General features: G+C 48.4%; 1 protein-coding gene across 1 annotated transcript; it reads right to left on the minus strand.

Annotated features, from left to right (window-relative positions):
• Positions 1-2,046: 2,046 nt before the first annotated feature.
• Positions 2,047-4,424, minus strand: LOC140390272 (radiation-inducible immediate-early gene IEX-1-like). The gene is made up of 2 exons (XM_072475294.1): positions 4,111-4,424; positions 2,047-3,411 (listed from the first exon to the last, which is right to left on the minus strand). The coding sequence occupies exons 1-2, from the start codon at positions 4,318-4,320 to the stop codon at positions 3,058-3,060; spliced, it is 564 nt and encodes a 187-aa protein (XP_072331395.1). The 5' UTR covers positions 4,321-4,424; the 3' UTR covers positions 2,047-3,057.
• Positions 4,425-15,195: the final 10,771 nt, after the last annotated feature.

The raw sequence follows: 15,195 nt of genomic DNA on the forward strand, positions 1-15,195 counted from the left end.
CCAGTCAGCACACACCCATGCCACCACGAAGACTTGCGCCACACTTCGGGAATTCCGGCCAACCACAGGGTCATCCATGCCGCCTGGGAGGCTGTGACAGCGGCCATCAGTTCGGGCAGTGTGACCAGGAGGACCTCAGTTCAGTGCAGGAAGAATACCAACAACCTCCACTGTGCCAAATGGATAAGTTGACTCCCGCCGCCTAGCATCGGTCCCGCCTGCCACCTCACTAACCTCCCCACTCCCCCCCCCCCCCCTCCCTGCAAGTTGGCAGCTGGCATCTCACACCATCGCCCCACCCAGCATAACACTGTGCCTATGCCCCAGATCACTGCCACCCGCCAGCCCAACCTACCCATACCCAGCAGCGATGCCCACATATGTCACCTGCCATAGATCCCGCTGATCCCCCACGATGCCCTCTATTTCTCCCCGCAGGTGACGTTAAGACATAATAGGTGGGAAAAAGTTCAGACGGGTGATGGGATGCCGGACATCAGAGTCCTCACCTTCAATGAGGAATGAGCCCTGGAGAAGGCGGGGTTGACTGAGGATACAGCTGTCACCGATAGCGAGGCTGGCCTGTGCTGCAGAGGTGAAGATCCACTGCCCCTACAACCAGATGACTGGTAGTGAGTCGTTCATGTCAGACAAAATGCTCCTTCCCTCTCATTGACCACGGCCGGGATTCTCCGACCTCCCCGCTGGTTTTCTCCGGCGCCGGTTTTCGGGCGGGGACGGGGTTCAAGCCACGCTGGTCGGGGGCCTTTGGCAGCGGCTCCCCCCGACAATTCTCCGATGGGCCGAGCATCCATTATTCTATATATAAACCATCTGAACCTCTCAATTAGATTCCAGTCTGTAACTCACTCCCATGAATCCATTATTCTACATATAAACCATCTGAACTCCTCGATTAGATTCCAGTCTGTAACTCACTCCCAGGTATCCATTATTCTATGTATAAACCATCTGAACCTCTCGATTAGATTCCAGTCTGTAACTCACTCCTAGGTATCCATTGTTCTATATATAAATCATCTGAACCCCTCAATTAGATTCCAGTCTGTAACTCACTCCCAGATATCAATTATTCTATATATAAACCATCTGAACCCCTCGATTAGATTCCAGTCTGTAACTCACTCCCAGGTATCCATTATTCTATATATAAACCATCTGAACCCCTCGATTAGATTCCAGTCTGTAACTCACTCCCAGGTATCCATTATTCTGGATGTAAACCATCTGATTAATCTGTAACTCATTCCCATGTATCCATTATTCTATATCTAAACTGTGGTGAACCACTGTAATAGGAGATGTAAGGTAGGACCTGCACTACAGGTTCGCCGGTAGCTCCTGCCAGCTGGCTCTGCCCACGGAGAACTGTATAAATATGCATGACCTCCAGTGCCCTGCCATTCCGCCAGCTGCAGCAGGACGCCACGCATCTGACTGTAATAAAGCAACAGTTGTACCCAACTTTAGTCTTTGTGCAATTGATCGTGCATTATAGACCATTTGAACCTCTCTGTTAGATTCCATTCTGTAACTCTCTCCCGGGTATCGCATATCTTCTATGTAAGTCACCTGACCCCCTTGGTTAGATTTCAGTCTGTAACTCACTCCCGGGCATTCATTATGATTTATATAACCCATCTGACCCTCTCTTTGTGATTCAGGTATCCACCCCCCTGTTATCCAACACACAAGACATTTAAGTTTTATATTCAGGCCTTATTTTGAAAAAAGGGAGAGAACAGGAAATGTCAGATTTAAACATAAATAACTTGTCAGAAGGGGAGACTGAGGCAAGCAATGAATTTCATTGCTTTCAGATCCTGGAAGGAATGAGTTACACGGGAAATCAGTATGACAGTTATTGATTTCAACATGGTGTGGAGAAAACAAGGGGGAGAGAAAGTCTACGATGTTGTCTTTATACTGGGAGGACGAAGGGCGGTTGAAGCAGCAAGAAAATGATACTGTATAATCGTTCAGCTTAAATTTAGTAATTATTTGTTGGAAAGCAAACACACAGAGTTGATCGTCAATATAATTTATTTGATAGTTGTTCACAGAACATACTGAGTCATGACTGAGAATAACACCACAGTGGCTGTCAATATTAATACATTATTATTATATTTAAATAAACGTCCTCGGAGTATACATTTACTCCTCCTTATTTCAACGAATAAAATAAACTACGTTCAATTATCACCAAAGGTGCTGGGTAAAACAATCAATTTGCTTACACAGTAAGCTTTCATATAATTATGTACAATTACGATAGATTCACAGCAGTGGGATATTACGGTTTACACAGAGTGGATTTCAGGAAGGGGGTATAGATTGGTCACGAATGAAGTTCTAAACGATCAATTCATTCATTGTCTCTAGTACGTGCCTCAAGCCCTCAAGGATCCAAATTCTCCACAATGCATCACTGATCCACCAACCACTCTTGACGGTGAACACTTACACCTCTACCCACAATCGATTAGGGGACAGCATGGTAGCACAATGGGTAGCTTCACAGCTCCAGGGTCCCAGGTTCGATTCCCGGCTTGGGTCACTGTCTGCGGAGTCTGCACATTCTCCCCGTATCTGCATGGGTTTCCTGTGGGTGCTCCGGTTTCCTCCCACAAGTCCCGAAAGATGTGCTGTTAGATGAATTGGACATTCTGAATTCTCCTCTGTGTACCCGAACATGCGCCGAAATGTGGCGACCAGGGTTTTTTCACAGTAATATCATTGCAGTGTTACTGTAAGCCTACTTGTGACAATAAAGATTATTATTATTATTATTAGATTAGTTCAATATACATAAGACCGATTGAGATTTCCTTGACTTTTATACACTTTGTCCAGTCAAGACAACCTTGAGCAGAAGTTGAGAGTTCCAGCGTTCATTTGATTGTTTTTGATTACCATGGCTCTTGCATCCTCACCTCACAGGATGTGCCAACTGGGTCCGTAAGCTTCCCCACCTTGATTTTCCTGAAGCTGAGAGTGACATTTGGGAAGGTACCTGGTCAGATGGAGGTTCTTCTACATTCTGCAGGCCACAGATCCAGGTGACATTCTGTAGCAAGTGTCGACCTCCGATGGACTGATGACTGATGAGCTGATGGCATTGGCCCCTATCACGGGCAGCCTTGGCAGTGGGGGCACGTGGCCATTATTGGGCATGATGGGCTCCTCAGATGAGGTCGAGACCCCCGAAGCCCACTCTCTGCTGAGGTTGGCCTGCGGGCCTGCTGATGCAACTGGCGTAATGACCACACTGGCAGATTCCTCGTTCACCTCTGTGGCAGTGTAAACCTGGACAACGAGCACGGCCAGGAAGAGGAGAAGCATCCGCTTGGCCCAATCCTTCTTCTCAGGTGGGAGATATTTCCTGACCTGGAGATGGGCAAAGAATGAAAGGGTTAGTCATGAAATGAAAGAAAGTTGCATTTATATTGTACCTTTCAGAATCTCAGCAATTTTACAGCCAGTCGAGTATTTTTTGATACGTTTTGGTAACGGATGGAAATGAACAACTGATTTGCACACTGCAAGATCCCACAGACAGCAGTGCAATAAGGGCCAGGCTTTGGTTAAACACTCGTTCAGCGCTGCACCGGGAAGGTCAACCAGCATTGCAACTGTTGCACTCTACCATTAACCACAACATGAGCTGTGATCTTGTCCCCTCCTTCCTGTCTAGCTCTGTCTGTGCACGTTTTGAAAAGGCCAAAGATGAAGGGAAAGTCGTCCAATCTTTAAAATCACAACAAAATAAAAATTCTGACTTTTGTTTCAAATATATTGGCTTAACCTCTGGACCCTGACTCAGTTCTACTTTTGCACCCAGGTAAGAAACATTGATTAGCACATTAAAGTACTTGCAGCAAACCCGACCTGAAATGCCAATGAGCTAGAATTGCTATTCCTACCCAGGGTTACAGTATTTTTGGCCAAATATAGAAACGGCAGCAGGCAAGAAAAGCGTCAATTCTGCAGCAAAGGCATAGTGCTCGCTCGGCTTCCCGCTCATCTCTGCTGCATTGTCTATCATCTCAGCCAGGGACTGTTTTGTCTAACTGGAAAGTCTCTTACCTGTGCTGGGTAGAGGACTTTAACAGCCCGCCGTTTGCTTCGGAGTCGGGAATTGGCAGTCGGGATGGGTTTGACATTCGGAATGCAGTCAAAGGTGAAGATTTCAGGATCAGTGCTCCGCTGCCTGGTCAGGGCAGTGCCCCTGTACTGCTTTATCATGGGGGCCCGGGCACCGATTGCCAGCTGACGGTGGCAGCAACCCTGACACATGGTGCTCTGGTTTTTGGCTTTTCTTTTTGCAAAGCAAAGAAGCAAGAAGAGCTGTCGTTTCTGTAGAATTCACCGTGGTGCAGTGGTATTAATACACCAACTGGGTCATGCCTCTGTGGCACACCCACGGCTGTGATTGGCTATCACGGCTCTGACTGGTTCATGCCCGCCCCAGTCACGCTACAGTTGACTGAGTGATTTGCTTTTTCCACAGATCGGAGAAAGTAATCCACACCCCCAATCAAACTGAGAGAGCAACAAAGACACACAAGTCAGAACAAGATTATTCCTCCTCTTACATTTCTTTTGCACAATAAATTACTTAAGTGGCATGTTTATTTTTCCGATCGCTCTCTCTCTCAAATTACAGATTCTGGAAGTGAAGAACTCAGAAACTGAACCCAGCTGTAAACAACCTTTCTTCCAACATTAGCTCATGTCGCAACTCACTCTTCCCCAGATGTCATGCTGGGAACTTGTCCCAACTTTCACAACCTCAAATTCTTGAAATCTTACGTGAGGTGCAGTGAGGATATTGTTCGAGGGAAGGTGCCACCTTTTAATGTAAATAGCCTCAGTCTCCTTTACCTCCAATCCCTTGATTCTTGGTGCACTTGGAGCCCCTCACACATTGCTCGTCTCCACATCAGCGAAAATGCGCAGAGACACTAAAGTTGGTGCAAAAATTGGTGGATTTGCTGGAATGATACCAGAACTGAGAGGTTATACCTGTCAGGGAAAAAAAACTGAACAGTCTGACGCTCTTTTCCCCAGAAAAGGGGAGGCTGAGTAGTGACTTGGCCATGTTCCTTAAAGTTATGGAGGGATCCGGTTGCATGGTTGCACAGTGGGTAGCACTGTTGGCTTCACAGCGCCAGGGTCCCAGATTCGATTCCCTGCTGGGTCACTGTCTGTGCAGAGTCTGCATATTCTTCCTGTGTCTGCGTGGGTTTCCTCCGGGTGCTCCGGTTTCCTCCCACAGTCCAAAGACATGCAGGTAAGGTGGTTTGGCCATTCTAAATTGCCCTTAGTGACCAAAGAGGTTAGGAGGCTTTATTGGGTTAGGGGGACAGGGTGGAAGTGAGGGCTTAAGTGGGTCGGTGCAGACTCGATGGGCCAAATGGCCTCCTTCTGCACTCCATGTTCTATGATCTGTACCAGCTAACAAAATGAGAGCAGAAGTAGACCACTCTGCCCTTCAAACTCATTCTGCCATTCGATAAGATCGTGGCTGATCTGTTAGTGTTTTGATAGTGTTATAACCTTCAGGAAGCCCATGGGTGGGGGGAGGGGGAAATCACTGATTGATCTCCCTGTGGTCTTTGTAGTATATGAATTCTTGTGTTGAGCGGGTGGTGGCCCACACAATTGGGGTTCACCGGCAGGGCCTTAAGTATCGACTCCCAGACCCAGACTGGCAGTTCCCGATAGTTCTGGGCTGGGACATTTATTATGTATGCCGTGACTGCGGCTTGATTAATGTTGGAGAATAAACCTGCTTTGCATTTTAGCCTGAGCCTCCTGGAGCTATTACTCATAGGCTAGGGTTCAATAGGATACCGGTAGAGATCTCACCACTTGTGATGTTGTATAAAGCCAGAGACCATAAATACAAGACAATCACCAATAAATCCTGTGAGTAATTCAGGAAAAACCTCATTTGCCAGCAAGTGGTGAGAATGTAGAACTCACTGCCGCACAGAATAGTTGTGGCACTGTGCAACCGTGCCACCCATTTAAATCGTTCATTTTTTGAAAACCCTTATCAGACTTCCTCTCAGCCATGTCTTCTCTATGGAGGACAACCGCAGCAGCTCCAAACTACTCATTTAACTGAAGTCTCTAGAACTATTTTCTTCGGGTGTTTCTGCATCCTTAAAGCCTTTGCAACCCTGGACAATTCTATGGCAACATATGAATTAGGAGCGGGAGTAGGCCATTCGGCCCCTCGAACCTGCCCCACCATTCAACAAGGTTGTGGCTGATCTGATTGTAACCTCAACTCCACATCCCTGCCGACCCCCCTACAACCTTTCACCCCCTTGTCAATCAAGAATCTATCCAGCTCTGCCTTAAAAAAAAATCCAAAAATTCTGATTCACTGCCCTTTGACGAGAAGATTTCTAGAGACTCGGAACGTCTCCAGTATTTCTTCGAGGCGAATAATATTACCAGAAAAGATCCTTTGGTATTTTTTATGTATCCATTCTTCCCTCAAAGGCCCCTGCGTTATTCGCCACAACTATACCGAAAATGAGCTGCAGACGGTAATTCTACTGCGGTGCACATCCTTTTGGAATTATTTGGGACCTTAGGTTTCCGGTAGCACCGGACACCATTAATTACATTGGTGGGGAACCACTTCAATCCAACGCCCGCTATTATCGTACAGAGGTACAGATTTAATATGGCGATCTGAGGAAATGGAGAGTCAGTCGCAGAGTTTATCTCCCAGCTACGTAATATTGCTGAGTACTGTGATTATGGTGCCGTGTTCGTGGATATGCTGAGGGACTGTTTAGTTTGCAGCATTAATGACCCTGATATTCAGAAACGTTTGCGTGGTGAAGGTTCCCTGACTTTCCAACGGGCATTGCAAATGGCGCTCTCGCAGGAAGGCGCAGCTCGGGGTGTACAGGGACTGGAGGAAATAGAAGTCAATGTCCTCAAGCGCAACCTCACGCCTCCACTGACAGACAATCGCAAGACTGCTGGATGGGATCTCATGATGAGAAGCACCATCGCACACACTCTCCGGCATCCGACGGAGCTGATGGCCCCCCCTGGTGCCCACATGGGCCATATCGCTCACCGGCCCCGTGCTCGCGCCCACCAAGTGAATGTCCCTGAAGAGGCTGACACAGACTCAGAGATGCAGCTGAACTGCCTGGCCATGCCCCTATGTGGGTTCTATCCATGTTCCGATGAACAACGATCACCTTGTCCGAATGGAAGTTGATAGAGGTGCTGACGTTTCGGTTGTCCTGCGCAAGGTTTTCGACTGAATCCACCTCAGAGCGAGTGAATTGCATCTGCCTACTTCAACAGTCCACCTGGCCACCTAGGCTGGGGAACAGCTGCCCATCGAAGTCTCCACTTACCGGCGTCAATCTCTTCACCTCCCCTCCTTGTGGTGCGGGGGGATAGTCCCTGTCTGCTAGGTCGTGACTGGCTGTACCTGCTGCACCTTGACTTGCCACAGGTACTCCAGGTGGTATCCAGAGATTTGCACGCTATGTTGCGGAAGTTCCCTGGTGTTTTTGGGCCAGATCAAAGAGGCCGCAGCAAAGATCCGGGTGGACCCACAGGCTGAACTCATTTCTTCCAGGTGCCTCCAGTCCCTTACACGCTTGTAGGTAAGGCCGAGGATGAACTGAGGTGTTTGGAGGACCTTGGAATCATGCAACCAGTCCAATTCGCTGACTGGGCAGCACCGGTGGTGCCTGTCATGAAACCCGACCAGTCTCTTCACCTGTGTAATGATTATAATCTGATTGTCAATACGGCATCTTGTCTCAATCGTTACCCACTCCCCCGCATTAAGGACATCAATGCCACATTGGTGGGAGATTCTACCTTTACTAAACTGTGCATGAGCAACGTATACTTACAGCTCAAGCTGCACAAAGCCTCCAGAAAGTTTGTCACAAACAATACCTATGAAGGCTTGTATGTATATACCTGTCTCCCGATCAGCCTCTCTTCAAGCTGTGCCAACTTACAGCGGTTTAATGGAGGAGATTCTGTGCGGCCTTTCCCGAGTAGTAATTTACCTTGATGTCTTTATAACGGACGCCGAATACCTTCAGAATCTGGATGCGGTACAATGCCATTTTTCCGTATATGGTGCCCGCCTCCGTAGGGAGAAACGTATGTTTCAAGCAGAGGATGTTGTGTATTTGGGATACCAGGTCGACAGCAACGGCCTCCACCTGATGGATGACAAAGTGCAAAGCTGTTCATCAGGCTCCAACGCCGATGAATATGATGGAGTTCCATTCAGTTTTGGGACTAGTTAACTATTATGGGTGCTTGCTGCTGAATTTGGCCATGTGCCTGGCCCCCTTCATTGGTTGCTGCGGAAGGACAGGCCCTGGATGTGGGGTACAGCGCAAGACTCTGCTTTATAATTGGTGAAGCGAGCATTGGTCTCCTCCAAACTTTTCACACATTATGACGCCACCAGGCCCCTCTACTTGACATGCGATGCCTAGCTTTATGGAATTGGTGCAGTGCTCTCACACCGTGTGGGTGGCAGCGTCCTTCAGCCCATCGCTTATGCCCTTGGCATAACTATGCTCAAATTGAAAAAGAGGGATTGGCGGTCATCTTCGGGGGGGTCAAGCACTTTCACCAGTATGTGCATGGACGTCATTTTTTTTAATATAACGGATCACAAACCACTGCTGGGCCTTTTTCAGGAAGACAAAGCTGTATCACCGATTTCTTAGGCCCAGATACAGCTTTGGGCCCTTCCTTTGGCAGCCTTTCAATACTCTTTTGTGCACCATCCCAGAACTTTTATTGCGTACGCGGTTGCCAGAAGAGTCACACTCTTTCATTGTGCCACCTTACTATCTGTCTCGTTCAACATCCGGAGTAGGCCCGGGTTTTTTTTTGCCTCTGCCTTTCCTCCAAGTGGGAATGTACCTTGACTGCAGCTGAACCAGCATCTCTTGAAAGGCAGCCTATTGTTCCGCCACAGTTTTACCTGGATTGTAATTGTCATTTGCCTGGGGCAATTCTGTTCCCACCCGACTAAAAGTGGCCCTTCGCCAGTTAAGTATGTTAACATAGAACATACAGTGCAGAAGGAGACCATTCGGCCCATCGTGTCCGCACCGACCCACTTATGCCCTCACTTCCACCCAATCCCCGGAACCCAATAACCCCTCCTAATCTTTTTGGTCACTAAGGGCAATTTATCATGGCCAATCCACCTAACCTGTGCGTCTTTGGACTGTGGGAGGAAACTGGAGCACCCGGAGGACACCCACGCAGACACGGGGAGAATGTGCAGACTCCGCACAGACAGTGACCCAGCAGGGAATCAAACCTGGGACCCTGGTGCTGAAAAGCCACAGTGCTATCCACTTGTGCTACCGTGCATGTTGGCTCTAGCTTGTTTCTTGTCCATTTCCACAGCTAAACTGAACCTTATAGATGGGATTTTCGGCCCCACCCCCTCCTCTTGCCGTGGTGTGTCTTCTGGTGCCATTGGTAGTCAGTGGGATTTTCCAGTCGAATGGATGTCTATGCCTTTTTGTGTGGTTCACCCATCCTGCCATGGTGAAAACTACCAAGGAGGGGGTGAGGGGGGGGGGGCACCTTTGGCAGGACCGGAAAATCCCGCTGGGGTGATGGTCTGGAAAACCCCACCCTGTGATACGATTACCACTGTTCCGTACTTGTCACTCCCCATCTGATATTGTATCTAATCAGCAAGCCCCGCTCGCCAGAATGAGATCCAGAAATGGCCCTTTTCTCATTGGGCCAAAAACATATGTTTGCAGAAAATTCTCCTGAGCACACTTCAGAAGCGCTTAACCCCTCCCTCTCGGCTATTTGCACTAAGAATATCCCAGTTTACATTAGGATAATTAAAATCCCCCAGAGGCAGAGCATGTGGATGGTAATTCGCTCTATAGGTGACACTTGTTCCACACAACCTCCTGGATTTGTTTCCTTTTCTCCTCTCACTGACCACAGGTTTTTATTCTGAGAGGGCTTTTTGCCTCTTGCAAGGATTTCCATGGCTACAGGAGGGGTGGAAGTGTTGAGTCCTGTGGCTCGCTTGATAGCACCTCACAGAATCACACAGTGCAGAAGAGGCCCTTTGGCCCAGCGGGCCTGCACTGACATGTGAAAAACACCTGACCTGCCCACCCAATCCCATTTGCCAGCACTTGGCCCATACAAAGAACAAAGAACAAAGAACAAACAAAAGTAAGCACAGGAACAGGCCCTTCGGCCCTCCAAGCCCGTGCCGACCATGCTGCCCGTCTAAACTAAAATCTTCTCCACTTCCTGGGTCCTTATCCCTCTATTCCCATCCTATTCATGTATTTGTCAAGACGCCCCTTAAACGTCACTATCGTCCTGCTTCCAGCACCTCCTCTGGCAGCGATTTCCAGGCACCCACTATTCTCTGTGTAAAAAAACTTGCCTCGTACATCTCCACTAAACCTTGCCCCTCACACCTTAAACTTATGCCCCCCCCAGTAATTGACCCCTCTACCCTGGGAAAAAGTCTCTGACTATCCACCCTGTCTATGCCCCTCATAATTTTGTAGACCTCTATCAGGTCACCCCTCAACCTTCTTTGTTCCAGTGAGAACAAACTGAGTTAATTCAACCTCTCCTCATAGCGAATGCCGTCCATACCAGACAACATCCTGGTAAATCTATCTTGATCTTATGACATGCCAAGTGCTCATCCAGGTGCTTTTTAAAGGAGTTGAGGCAACCAGCCTCTCCCACACTCCCAGGCAGTGCATTCCAGACCGTCACCACCCTCTGGGTAAAAAGAGTTTTCCTCAAATACCCCAAAAACGTCCTGCCTCTCACCTTGAACATGTGACCCCTGGTGACTGATCCTTCAACAAATGGGAACAGCTGTTCCCTACCCACCCTGTCCCTCATAACCTTGTGCACCTCAATCAGGTCGCCCCTCAGTCTTCACTGCTCTAATGAAAACAAGCCAAGCCGACCCAACCTCTGTTCATAACTTAAATGTTCCATCCCGGGCAACATCCTGGTGAATCGCTTCTGTACCCCCTACAATGCAATCGCATCCTTCCTATAATGTGGCGACCAGAATTGCACACAGTACTCCAGATGTGGCCTCACCAAACCTTTATTCAACTCCAACATGACCTCCCTGCTTTAAACTATGCATCCCAATTCACCGAGATTAAAGACAAGGGAAACGAGTGCATGGGAACCACCACCACTTGCAAGCTCCACTCCACGTCATACACCATCCGTACTCGGAAAAACAGTGCGGTTCCTTCGTCGACCCTGTACCAAAACTCTCGGAACTTCTGGTCTGATTGTAGGCATCAATACCACGTGGGCTGCAGTGGTTCACTGTCACCTTCTTGAGGGTAGCCACAGCTGGATTGTTAATGCTAGCCTTGTCAGCAGTGCCTACACCCTATGAACAAATACACGAGACAAAAACATCTTGTTTTAAAATTCTCATGGTTTGGGCGGGCTCAATGCACCAGTGGAAAGCCCTGAGGTTCGTGGGAACAATGAAAACAATGTCTGGCTCTGAGTCAGGAATTTAGCAGAAACTTGATGGCAAATGGCCTGGGAAGCAACGTCTTGCAAAATGCCTGTTTCATGTGTGCGTGCTGGGCATCGGGATCATAGCCCAGGGTTATCCGACCCTTCCCGCTGGCGGCATCGTCCGGTCTCCCTGATGGCAACCCTTCCCTCCCCACCACGGTAAGTTTCCTGACGGCAGACTTGCAAGCCACACAAAACCCTGTAGACATTGGGAGGAGCTGGAAAATACACTGCGAGTGGGAAGGGAGATCCTGAAAATCCTGCTCGTGGTTTCGGTAGACGCAATCACATTGTCAAGGGCATTCTCCAGTTTAAGTGCAGTGGGGGAGAAAGAAACAAAAACGTGTATTTACATAGCGCTTTTCATGGCAAGTGGACATCTGAAAGTGCGGCAAGGTGGCACAGTAGTTAGCACTGCTGCCTCAGAGTGCCAGGGACCCGGGTTCAATTCCGGCATTGGGCAACTGTCTGTGTGGAGTTTGCACGTTCTCCCCATGCCTGCTTGGGATTTCCTCCTGTTGCTCTGGTTTCCTCCCACAGTCCAAAGACGTGCAGTGAGATTCTCCATTCCCAAGACTTTGACGCCAGCGCAGCGCAGGATTCGTGGCCTTTCGCAACAGCAAAACTGGCGCTGCATCTGGAGGCATTGGGGGTGAGGGTTGCAGCTATGGAACAGCATGTCCTAGGCCTGGGCATTCTGCGCAGGCACTGTCCAAGGCCCAATACAGGGTTGCCCCCTCAACAGATAGCCATGCGCCAGAGCCACCTGGAAATTGCAGTGGCGCTCCTGAGCGTGGCCCAGTCACAGTGGGTTATGGCTGCAAATGTCAACAGCATTGCCCAGGCACTGGCCGACAAGGCGCAGACACAGAGGGACGCGGCCCAGTCCCTGGCTGATGTGATGTCACACAGACCCAGAAGATGGTGCACAATCAGCAGGGTGATGTGGTGAAGTCCAGACAGTCCAGTCTCTATGCTTCATGGCTGCAAGCATGCAGACCCTGGTCGAGACCGGAGCAGGCCTCCAGGACTGGCAGCACCAGGTGGCAGGGGGAGCCTCACAGAATATCTCCACTCGCACCCCCAGGCGGATGGTGGAAAGTGCTAACTTGGGCAGGGGTCAGACGTTGTCAAGCGATCCAGAGCACCAGAGCTCATCGCAAGGGAGTTGTCATCACCCTCCATCCCATGGACCACACCGGAGTTCCTGCTAACCCAGGGCCCGCACCCTATATTGTGGCAGGTATGTATCATGGAGTGAGTCGCAGGCAAAGGAGAGAGGTTGGTTGAGAGGGGGGATGAGCGGGGTTATGGGGGCGGGATGCGGTGTCCATGCCCCTGGCCTGTACCCGCCCCGACCCTGTCGGTGAATCTGGGGCGATCAGAGTCCCATGCGAGTTGGCCCTGGCGGCGACGTTGTGCGGCATCCCGTGCCTGCCTGGGCCCCATGTCCTGCCCGCCCTCCCCTCTCCCTGCATTATCCTCGTCGGAGGAGGCCTGGTGTTCATCTTCCTTCTCCAGCACATTGCCGGTCTGCTGCAAAAGTTGTGGAGGACACCGCAGGCCGCCACGATGCGGGCGACTATCGCAGTTTCATAATGGAGAGCCCCTCCAGAGCAGTACAGGCACTTAAACTGCATCTTCAGGAGGCCGATCCACCACTCTATCACACTCCTGGATGCTGGAATAGCTTCATTGTAGCAGGTCTCTGCGTCAGTCTGTGGCCTCGGGATAGGTGTCATCAGCCACGATCACAGTGGATAACCCCTGTCACCCAGTAGCCAACCCCCCAGCCCAGGATTGGAGGGGGTTGGGGGGGGGGGGGGGGCGTCTCAAACATGTCAGGGATCTTCAAGTGTGCCTGGATGAATAATAATAATCTTTATTGTCTGAAGTGTTATGGGCCAGGGTTTAGAGAACCCCAAAGTGTTTCATGGAGTTCACCTGACCCACAACTTTTAATAGATTGTGGTATGGGGAGCACACGGCCCACTCTACAGGTGTGGTACAGCAGAAATGGAAAAGTATTTTTTAAAAACAAAACAATGTTTATTCTATGAACTCAAGTTAATCTTTTTAAAACACACAGTGAACATCTTAGCAACCATTAATTCAAATACAACCCCCAAAGAATACAACACTAAGTAATCCTTAAGCTGCCCTTTTAACATATATAAGACTTAAAAAAATAACTTTTAACAGAAGCACATCAGCTTAAAGTCACTACTGAGAGCAGTTATTAGTTTTAAATCACCAAAGGAGCAATTTACAGTTTTTAAATTAGAGAGAGAGAGACTAATACCCCTTCTGGCTGTGACTGCAGCTATCCAGCTCTTGTCATGAGAGAGTACCTTTAAGAAATGGGTGTTTATAAATGGGTGTGTATATAAACTTAGTGTTGGGTGAGGTTACTGGGTTATGGGGATAGAAAGGAGGTGTTAACCTTGGGTAGGGTGCTCTTTCCAAGAGCCGGTGCAGACTCGATGGGCCGAATGGCCTCCTTCTGCACTGTAAAATCTATGATAAACATCTGCAGTGAGAGTACCTTTAAGAAATGGGTTTTACTACTGCAGTGATGTCAGAGAGTGGGTGGAGCTGGGCTGTCTGTCAGCGTTTTACTTTCATTTTAGGTTGGTTGCTGCAGGGTATGTTTTAGTTTTGTTTTCAGTGTTGGAGCTGAAGCCAGACCAAGCAGGTGTACTGCTGTTCTCTCTGCCATCAAAAGACTATCTCTTGATCATTTGGTGAATTCAGAATTATAAATGTTTTCAGTAGTGACTTTAACTTGATGTGCTTCTGATAAAGATTTTGTTTTTAAGTCGTGTGGATGTTAAAAAGGAAAGCTTAAAGGATTACTTAGTGTTGTAGTCTTTGGGGATTGTATTTGAATTAATGGTTGCTAAGATGTTCACTGTATATTTCAAAAAGGTTAACTTGAGTTCATAGAATAAACATTGTTTTGCTTAAAAAATACTTTTCCATTTCTGCTGTACCACACCTGTCGAGTGGGCTGTGTGCTCCCCATACCACAATCTATTAAAAGTTGTGAGTCAGATGACCTCCATGAAACACTTTGGGGTTCTCTAAACCCTGGCCCATAACAAATTGGGGGCTCATCCATGATAAAAGTCTATCTATTAGATTGGCTTAGTGAACTTAAGACAGTGAGGGGTGAGCATATTGTGGTTGCTTTTCAGGTATGGTACTTTAGTTTAATGGGGAGTGGGTTCTGGACAATGGTTTGTTCAGAGGCTCAGAAGTTTTTGGGGGTGGAGATGGTCACACGCAGTACCTTACAGACAGAGACTAAAAGCAGACTGTTAGATTTGGCAAAAACATTGCAGTTAACATTACCTGACAAAATGCGAAAAGATGAAGTAATTATGACGGAGGCTAAGCACTTAAGGTTGCCTGAGATACAGTCTGACTCATTAGAAACGGCAAAGATCCAGTTGCAGATTAAGCAACTTGTACATGAAAAAGAATTAAAGCAGCTTGAATATGCAATGAGAGAAAAGGAAAGAGAAAGGGAGATACAGATCAGGGAAAACTAAAAGAGAGAGAAAAAAGAAACAAAGAAAG

The sequence above is a fragment of the Scyliorhinus torazame genome, chromosome 14 (genome assembly GCF_047496885.1).
Source record: "Scyliorhinus torazame isolate Kashiwa2021f chromosome 14, sScyTor2.1, whole genome shotgun sequence".
NCBI lineage: Eukaryota > Metazoa > Chordata > Chondrichthyes > Carcharhiniformes > Scyliorhinidae > Scyliorhinus > Scyliorhinus torazame.